The sequence below is a fragment of the Hippocampus bargibanti genome, linkage group LG22, assembly GCF_051943395.1.
Source record: "Hippocampus bargibanti isolate YZ-2025 linkage group LG22, ASM5194339v1, whole genome shotgun sequence".
Lineage (NCBI taxonomy): Eukaryota > Metazoa > Chordata > Actinopteri > Syngnathiformes > Syngnathidae > Hippocampus > Hippocampus bargibanti.
The window spans coordinates 4,513,070-4,523,507 of record NC_142755.1 but is presented as its reverse complement, the minus strand read 5'-3'; the positions used below and the strand labels follow the sequence as shown (position 1 = coordinate 4,523,507).

Sequence of the window (10,438 nt, the reverse complement as noted above, 5' to 3'; positions counted from 1 at the left end):
CTGAAAATGGACAGCGGGTTAAATGTAACACAATCCCTTGATTGACTTTTCATCAACCTGAAATGATCGTGACATTTATGGTGCTGGTTATTTGGGACATGCTAGCTGGTATGCTAATATGCTAAAGCTAGTACGCTAATACGCTATATGCCCACATGTCATTGACTCATTCACTGCCATTCACAAATGTATTCAGGAATTGAAATTATGACGTAGAGCGCTAATCCCGAATTTGTTCTGGTTTTTTTTTTTTTTTTCATGCTTGGGTGTCGATAAAGTGCTGGCCATGGCCTCTGGATATATATTTTTTCTTTTCCACAAGTGGGCAGCGTTTCCCTTTTGGCCATGTTTGCGCTTTGTTCCAGCTTCAGCTTGTTGTTAAAGCACTATATCAACCAATATGTATGCTTTGCGTTGTGTTTTGGACAGCCATCCCCATTTCAATCTCAGATAACTCCAGACCCATATAATTTAGGAATTAATTGATAAAAGAAAAGACTCTAATGTTTCTAACGCTGTATTGAATGTTTATGTGGTCTCAAAACTCAATATTCAGTGGGTCCTGGAATTCAAGTGACAATGACAAAAACCCTGGCACTGGAGTGGACACATTTTTTGCATATTGTCTGGCAGTGAATTAGTTAATAATACTAAAAATATTAAGACTATAAAATACTATAAAATACTAAAAATACTAGAAGTACTAGAAACACTAGATATACTAAAAATACTAAAAAAAATACTACAAAAATACTACAAAAAATACTAATAATACGAATAATACTAAAAATACAGAAAATATTAAATATACATTATATACTAAATATACAAAAAAAATGAATGAATAAATACAAAAAATACCAACAATACTAACAATACTAAATGTACTAAAAATACAAAAATGGCGAAAAATAAAAAAAATACTATAAATACTGTAAATACTAAAAATACTAATAGTATTAATACTACTACTGCTGCTACTACTGCTACTATCACTACTACTACTACTACTTCTAATAATAATAATAATAATAATAATAATAATATTTTTTGCACATCATCTGGCAGTGAATAAGTTAAATGCTGTTTTTATACAAAATTTATGGTGCGCTTCTGTTCGGGGAAAAAATGGCTTTGCTTTTGAATCGCCGTTACTATTTGGGTACGCGTGGGTTGCGCTTGACCTTGAAAGTCTTTCTCCTCGATTTATTTTGCCGCACGTTCTTATCAAGTCTTTGTTTTTTATTTTGAAAATGGGACACAATTGTGCTGAATCATCCTGGTGATGTTTCCTCACCGCCACCCTCTCTCATGTGTGTGTGTTTGTGTTGACAATGCACCCCCCTACCCCCCATATTGGAGAAGTTCCTTCGCCATGTTGTCAATCCAATCAGCTGACTCAATATGAGGAAGTAGCCTAGCATGTGGACCTTTTGCGGGGGAAGATTTTTTTTTTTCTGCTGTGTCATCCCGACACCCCCACTGCCCACCCCCACAAATGCATACACGCTAAGATGGAGTCATTTGAGGTTCTTGTCAGTCAAGCCATGAACCAAAAGCATGAAACGTGACATTGGGATGCTAGCATGGAAGTCATCGGCGTAGATAAACATCTTGTATTTCACGCAAAGCATTTTTCACTCCCCCACTAAATAACCTTGATAATTTCACATACTATGCGGCTTGAGGATATCGCTTCATATAGTTGAAGACAAACTACATTTTGTTGCCAAGGTGCAATATTCTAGTAAAATAATTAGAATTATTCGTATTAGCAGTATTATTAACAAAAATAAATAAAACGTCTTGTATTTCCTTTTAAACACACCTGTTCAGAAGCGCTTCACTTCACTTAGCATTCGCCACAAATACAAATTTGCCATTGTACTGAAAATATTGATCCGTTTTAACATTTACAATTGTCGGGATACATTTTCAGACGTCTAAAATTCACACTATGAAAGCTGGCTAGCTAGCTATCTCTTAGCTATATATCTATTTAGCTAACTAGATAGCTAGCTATCTCAAAAGCTATCTATTGGCCATCTATTATGTACAATATATAGCTAGCTGAAATTCACACTATGATAGCAGGCTCGCTAGCTAGCGATTAGCTATATAGATATCTAGCTAGCTATATTACTAGTTATCTCAAAAGCTATCTATTAGCTATCTATTATGTACAATAGACAGTGAAGGAAATAAGTACATTTAGTTAGCCATTTTAAACATTGTAGGATGAAAATTAAAGTCGCGATTTGTTTATTGGAAACAAAGCACTATTTCAGGCTAGTTAGCTATCCAGTTAGTTATCTATATATCTATATAGCTATCGTTAGCTACCTATTAGCTATCTATTAGCTAGATAGATAGCTATCTCAAAATCTATCTGTTGGCTATCTATTATGTATATGTAGCTAGCTGAAATTCACACTATGATAGCAGACTCACTAGCTAGTGATTAGCTATATAGATATCTAGCTAGCTATATTGCTGGCTATCTCCAAAGCTATCTGTTAGCTATTTTAAACATTATAGGATGAACATTAAAGTCGCGATTTGTTCATTGAAAACAAAGCACTATTTCTAGCTAGTTAGCTAGCTAGTTATCTATTATCTATATATCGATCTAGCTAGCTAGCTATCGATATATATCTATTAGCTATCTATTAGCTATCTATTAGATACAGTATATAGCTAGTTAGCTATCCCGATAGCTATCTATTAGCTAGCTAGCTCTCTATCGATTTAAGTGAGTTCCGGTTTGAGTGAACGCTGGCGCGTGTAGCTGCCGCTGCTCAACCAAAGAAAAAAACTTATCATGTGACTGTAAAGTGACCTTAAGAGTTTTGAAAGGCGCTTATAAATGGAATGTATTATTATTATTATTATTATTATCATTGTTGTTGTTGTTATTGTTATTTTTATTGTTATTGTTATTGTTATTCCAGGTTAAGTAGGTAAACTAATCTGATGCATTTCAACAGTGTGATCCACATACAGGCACATTATTATATATATTATATAGCATTATTTCAGTTAGATTAAAACAAAGTTACCTGTAGCTTGGCTGGATGCTTTGCTCCTTCACTCTTTCTCTCTGGATGAGCTACTGTTTACGTTTGGTGATTCCTCGAAGTATGGGCAAGTGAAAGGGTACAGGCATTTTTAAAGCAATGCCAGTTTCCTCTTTTTTTTTTTTTTGGTTGGGCATCTTTTGCTGGGCGCTAAAGAGGATCCGATTGCATCAGCTGACCCATATTTCGAATTGAGTCTCCTTCATTATCGCTAAGTCATGACGGGGAGCGTCATCAGATATACATTTGTTCATATGAACGCTTGCATTATGGTGGAAACCATTTTGAATTTTTTTCTCTGAGTTTTTGTATCCATCATATGTTGGAGGTGATCATTTCCCACTGTCCCTGGTTTGATTATTGCTTTCCAAACGCCACGCGACGCTACTTAAAAGCCTTCAAAGCGCTAGCGCTTGAAACTAAAATTAAAGGCTTGACTTTGAAATTTGCCGCATGGCTGATTACGGCTGCTCAACTTGTGTTTTTATTTGGGGGGGGGGGGTGACTCCTTAGCGCAAAAGGGCGTCGTTATCTGCATAACGACCACAATGATGTTTGTTCACACTCCAGTTAAGGTTGATGAGTGTCCAAAATGGAGAAGGCCGAATGGATATGTCTCACCCCCCCCAACAAAATTGTGAGAGTGCCCGTCGGTGCACATGCAAATTCAAAAGCACTCAATGAGTTGTTTTCCGCCTGAGAGAGACAAGTGATCACTCAAGACCCAAACTCTGCGTGAAGGGCCTTAAAGAGGATGCCTCGCTTCCCCCGCACTCCCCCAAAAGACAAAAAAGAAAAAAAGTTCATCTTCCAAATATTTATTTCCCATAAGAAACCATTAAAATGAGAATAATCCGTTCTCAGCTCCCCATACAGCCTAATTTTCTACTAAATAAGCTTTAAAACGACACAAAATATACCTTATTTTATGTATAATAAATATGTTATTGTATTGTTATTAAAGAAATAAACTGTACTGTATAATAAAGTCGTTTTAGTTACCTTTGTGATTGTAGTTGTCAATGGATGACAAACTTTTAGGTTGCCTCTTGATGATATCCGAGTGAAGTCGCCGTGCTTTTTCAGCGATAATACCCTCACTCACACTGTCCCCTACCTTTGTTTCATTTTTGTGTCCTCTTCGGCTTAACACTAGCCTGTGGTTGGGTCTTTTTCGGTCCCATAATAGCAAAAGTACTCCACTCAATAACAAACCAGGTCTGCACCCAGAGAAAGGAGGTGACGAAAACGAGTCTGTCAGCCACCGTGGCGCTCCGTGTGGTTTGGTTTGTCTGCCGAGTACTAGTTTGTCTGTCACGATTATATGGTTGCGAATTTAATGTCCGTAAAGTGAAAGGTTCGTGAGCTAAAGCCTCAGCTAGAAGCTGCCCAACACGAGCGGATGACAACAGAAGCTCCCTTTGTGAAGGTCAAAGCCCTCTCGCACGTCTTTCATTGTGTTTTGTCGACCCCTCGCGTCTATCACGTCGCAGTTTGCGTCATTAAAATAAAAAAAAAGGTGAGGTGACTTTTGTGCAAACTCTTTTAGAGAGCCACTTGGTTTCGCACAGCGTGTTCAAATATGTGGCTATCTCAGCCGCCCACCCCCACCCCCCCTTCCTCACCTACTCTTGTCCTTTTCTTCTAATAGATGCTTGGCCCTGCACAAAACAGTGTCCGTTGCGTTTTGGTCCTTTTTTTTTTTTTTTATAAAAGCACCGTGTGACCACGTTTGATTCTGAGGCCACTTTGAGGCTTTTGCAAGCTGTCTGAAGTGAGATCAGAGGCGCAAAAACCGAGAAGCAGACATCCAACCGGGCGAGAAGATCAGAGGAGATGTTGTGAGGTACACACCACGACTGGTTCCTGCAACCTTTTCCCTTTGTTGTCCCCAAATACGTGTAGTACTTTCCTCCGCGGCTCTTAGTGGCTCGGGTAAAGAACTATAAGGTTTGATCTGATCACTCGTGGGCTGTGGCGACTCAAAACAAAGTCCCCGTTGAGCAGCCTAGTTTTGATAAGGCGACTGTGATAATACACAGCAATTATTAGCATTCAGCCACATCCCACGGTGACTTTAAGTAGTACACGAAATGGTTTTTTTAAGCATTTTTATATTTCACAAACATCCGCTAAGATGTATAAATAGTACTCATGTTGCTGTCATTATTATTCATAATAATTATGCATAACTTTGACTTGGACTCTGAGCTTCAAACATGGCAGTTTAAGAGGAAGTGTGTGACGAATGTCACAAGTCTCTTAAAATATATTTGCGGACAAAAAAAAACCCATTGTATATTCTGCATGCATAATACATAACTTTTTGTTTTCAATGCAGTGCATTATTTTAATTTCACAGTACTATGTCATTTTTACTTGAGTGACATAATGTGTTGGATTGAGCATTTATTACTATTTTCTACACCAAAAAATACTCATTTGATCACGCAAAGAAGTACACACGTCCAAGGATGTGTTATTAATTGTATTTGGGTTTTTTCATGATAATCTGGGTTTAAATGAATTATTATTATTATTATTATTGTTGTTGTTGTTATTGGTATTATTATTATTGTTGTTGTTGTTGTTGTTGTTGTTATTATTATTTATTATTATTATACGACCCAAAGCAAGTTTGGGTGAACTGTCTCCCTCTTGTGGCGAAACACAAAAGTGTGTAAAAATGTCCAGGCGTGCTAAATCATTCTCAGATCATTAACATAATTTCGAAATATTTCACATCGTTAAAATATGTTATTTATAATATTATAATGTAAGATATCATATCCTGCATGTGTGTAATGGGACTCGTGCATGAAATCGCGGAATCGCTGCATCGTTTGTGTTCACGCCTGGGGCAACCGGCAAGGCATGACTAATCAATCGACGATGCTGGCTTACCGTTACCAATAAAAAAAAAACACGCTTGACTGACGGAGCCCACTTGTTGTGCACTTCGGCATTAAGTGAAACATTCGTTAAGTCCTGTGGAAGCAATGGCAACATCAGTCAAGCTCATCACCGGTGCAGTCATGCCCATCATCGGGCTTGGGACGTGGAGAGTGAGTGTTGCAAGTGGAAAGTTACGATTTTGTTGATCTGGGTGTAACTGGAGGTGGAGTGGGTGCACGAAAAGGCACAGAGGTTGCAATCTAAAGATAACATTGGGCGTCAGGGGGTTGCATAACGCGTCGTAAGTGAACTCAACGAGAGACATTTTCATCCTGGGTGGACTCAAAACGATGCGGTATTAAAAGCTAACCGTGGCTAATGCTAATCAAAATGTCTCGGTGAGAGAGCTGTCAAGAGGTGGCACTCGTTTGTGCAAACTGGTGTTTGTTGTGTTTATTTACATTGTATGCAATGAATTTATCGTACCCTATTCACTTATTCGCTTTATTTGATGGATGGAAGCCAACAATTCCTCCTCTAGTGTGTTTGGTGTGTACTGTAAGGGCAAAATGTTGATAAAATGCGCCCGTGGTGGACTCTACTTACTTGGCAATTGCCCAAAAGAAAACCTAAAATTCAGAGCATTTTGGATTAGCATCTAGGTAATCCTTTATTTTGAAAAAAATCCAAATCAGAAAGCCTTTAATAGTCCCACAATGGGGAAATGAATGTAAATGATTTACTTTTTTTAACCGCATGTACAAAGTAACCTTTCAATCGGTCTTTATTTCCTAGTCTGCACCAGGAAAAGTATGTGAGGCGGTGAAAGCGGCGATTTCTGCGGGGTACCGTCACATCGACGGTGCTTTCATCTACCAGAACGAGGTGGAGGTGGGCGAAGGAATCCAGACCATGATCAATGACGGGGTGGTGAAACGAGAAGATCTTTTCATTGTTAGCAAGGTCAGTTGTCGTTTTGTCAAATTTTAGTCCAAATCCTAAATTGGTGAATCACAACGTACTAAGAATTTTTGCCTATTAGCTGTGGTCCACTTTCCATGAAAAGTCGATGGTTCGTAAAGCTTGTGAGAAGACCCTTAGCGATCTCAAACTATCTTACCTTGACCTCTATCTTGTGCACTGGCCGATGGGATTCCAGGTAAATGCCAAGAGTGTCGTCCACTATTGTTCCGGCAAAGTTTTTTTTTTTAATTAAGATCATCTCTTTGTGATTTTGTAGGCTGGCGACGATCCGTTTCCTTTGGACAGCAACGAGGAAACAATTGCTGATGATTCCGACTACCTGCAGACATGGGAGGTGATGTAAAAGTTTGCAATCAAATTCTATTTTGCATGCATGCAGTATGAGGATTGGAGGAAAGAATGGGTTTTGATCACTACAGTGCGGATTCTGCAATAAAGATCGAGCATCGAGTACAGAGCCTTGTGGAGCTCCTCGAGTAGAGGATTTATAGATATTTTTTTAACTCATTTGCTGCCATTCCTGAAGTTATTTTGCAATTGAAAAGTGTGAGGTGGAGCGCCATTCCCGAATTCGTTCAGGTTGTGTTTTTTCTCGCGGGGGTGCCGATAAAGCGCTGGTCAGACCTCTGCTAATGTTTTTCCCTTCCATGAGGGGGGCGGCATTTGCCTTTTGTTCATGTTAGCGCTTTGTTACAGCTTCAGCTGTTGTTAATGCGCTATATAAATCAATATGTAATGTATTGTATTGTATTTTGTACATCCGCCCCCATTTCAACCTCAGATAACTCCAGACCCATATAACTTAGGAATTAACATTTTTTTCTGATAAAAGAAGATAGTCTAAGGTTTCTTACGCTGAATTGAATGTTTATGTCGTCCTAAAACTCAATATTCTGTTGGTACGGCACATGAAAATGACAAAAACCCTAGCACTGGAACAGACACATTTTTCTACGTCATCTGGCAGTGAATGATTTAATATTTTGTGTTCCAGGGGATGGAGGACCTGGTGGACGCCGGTTTGGTCAAAGCTATCGGCATCTCCAATTTCAACCGGGATCAGATTGAGAGACTCATTAACAAACCGGGCCTCAAGTATAAGCCTGTCAATAACCAGGTACACCGACGTACATACAATATGAAACATTAAGCAGTTTTTTTTATTTTTTGGTAAATATGGCAGAGTCACCATAAAAAAATAGCGCTACCCACAAAGGGTTAATGCCCTTATCCTCCCAAAAGAGGAAAACATGATTTTCTTCTTCGCCTGAGTTCACCCCTGATGAGCTTAGTCTGTTGTTTACCGTCTCCCTGTTAGCTTGACCTTCACCGTATATTCAATTAAACTTGATGGAAATCTTGAATTTGTACGTCTGCGCCCGAAGGTGGAGTGCCACCCATTCTTATGTCAGGAAAAGCTGATCGACTATTGCCAATCTCTGGGAATCGCCGTGACGGCCTACAGTCCCCTCGGCTCCCCCGACAGACCCTGGTAGGTTTAATTGTCTTCAAAGATGAATTGCCTCGACGGTTTTTAGAACATCATGAGCATTGCAGGGCCAAACCGGATGAACCTTCACTTCTGGAGGATCCCAACATCAAGGCTATCGCTAAGAAGCACAACAAAACTTCTGCTCAGGTGATCAACCAGATCCTGGTTTACGGTTACGCTACAGGTGGACGCTTATATAGATTCATTTGTCTCCAATCAGGTCCTGATCCGCTTCCATATCCAGAGGAATGTGATTGTGATTCCCAAATCGGTCACACCTCAACGTATCCAGGAGAACTTCCAGGTAAGTTGAGTGGGGGGAGTGATTTTTACGCACGATGTCGCGTTGATGGCAACGTTTGCAGGTGTTTGACTTCCAACTCAGCGCAGATGATATGAAGACCATTTTGGGATTCAATCGGAATTGGAGAGTCTGTGCGATGAATTGGTGAGTGTACCCAAATGTATTCCACACTTTGTTTGTTACAGCATTTTTTTAATTCACAGTTGTATTTTCTTTGGGCCTTATAGGTCCGTGAAGCACAAGGACTACCCGTTCCACGCCGAATTCTAACATGGAGGCACTAAGTGTGGTTCAAAGATGTTTCACTTTGATTTTTCTTATGTACTGCTTATGTACTCATCTCATCATCGTGAACGTCGGCGAGCGCAGCCGCGCTTGAAACGTAGCCATCTGAAGCCTTGTACACATTGTTACTGACATGTTCTGTCCATAGGACTTCCTCTTATTTTTCAGTCACTTGTGACTGATGGCGGCGCTGAATCACGCGTGCGTCGTGTGGTGGCGTTGCTTCATTTATTTTCACTTTTCTCTCGTGCGATCGCACATATGTTAAAATATAATAGTTACAGCAGTATCTATTGGCTTTCATTTTATGTGCTTGGCATCTTTCAGTGGTGGCCATTTTTTAAAAATATAGCTAGCTAGATCCCAACTAAATTAGTAGATTTGAAATACATATATATTTTTAAACTATGTAAAAATAAATAAAAAAAAAACATATAAAATAAAACGTCGAAGTAACTGTAGTTGTGAGTTTTGTCCACTAGAGGTCGCGCTGGCAAAGATTTAAAACGACATTTTGAAATTACAGTAGTCGTTACTCAGGATTTCTGTATTAAAGTAAGCCGACTTGGTATGAAAATAGATCTAATATAGATTTATAAATAGATTAGATAGATAATATAAATAGATTTAAAATATCTCTATTTAAAAATATGTTTACAAATATACTTAAATACATTTACAAAATAACATTTTTAAGTAGCTGTTGTCGTGAGTTATGTCCACTAGAGGTCGTACTGGTAACGATTTAACATTAGATTTTGAAATTAGCTGTTACTCAGGATTTCTGTATTAAAGTAAGCCTACTTGTTATAAAAATAGATTTATAATATATACAGTAAAGTCTCGTTATATCGATATTGGTTATATCGATAGTACTGCTTATTACGATACTATTTCTATGAACGCAAGGAGAAAATTTACATGCCGCAGGATCGGATATATCGATAGTCCGGTTATTCAATATTTTTTCAGACTCCGGAGAATATCGTAACGACACTTTACTGTATTTAAAAATATGTAAAAACGTTTAAAAATATATTTTTAAAACATTTTAAAAAAAGTATTTTTTTTATGTAACTGTAGTCGTGAGCTTTGTCCACGAGAGGTCGCACTGGCAAAGATTTAAAACGACATTTTGAAATTAGTCGGGATGTCTGTATTAAAGTAAGCCTACTTGGTATAAAAATAGACTTAAAATATATGTAAAATATGTTTCCAAATATATCTTAAAATACGTATATAACATTTCTAAATAACTGTAGTCATGACATTTGTCCACTAGAGGTCGCACTGGCAAAGATTTAAAATAACGTTTTGTTAGCTTACTGAGTATAAAATGCAATGGCACCTTTGCACATTTCGAAATATTTTAAAACACGAGAGATTGCGAAATATCACCCG

The 10,438-nt window shown here is 38.3% G+C and overlaps 1 protein-coding gene across 1 annotated transcript; it reads left to right on the top strand.

Annotated features, from left to right (window-relative positions):
* Positions 1–5,975: 5,975 nt before the first annotated feature.
* Positions 5,976–9,326, top strand: akr1b1.2 (aldo-keto reductase family 1, member B1 (aldose reductase), tandem duplicate 2). The gene is made up of 10 exons (XM_088989357.1): positions 5,976–6,142; positions 6,768–6,935; positions 7,015–7,131; positions 7,213–7,290; positions 7,951–8,073; positions 8,342–8,448; positions 8,514–8,595; positions 8,669–8,752; positions 8,814–8,896; positions 8,980–9,326. The coding sequence occupies exons 1-10, from the start codon at positions 6,077–6,079 to the stop codon at positions 9,020–9,022; spliced, it is 951 nt and encodes a 316-aa protein (XP_088845483.1). The 5' UTR covers positions 5,976–6,076; the 3' UTR covers positions 9,023–9,326.
* The last annotated feature ends 1,112 nt before the right edge of the window (positions 9,327–10,438 follow it).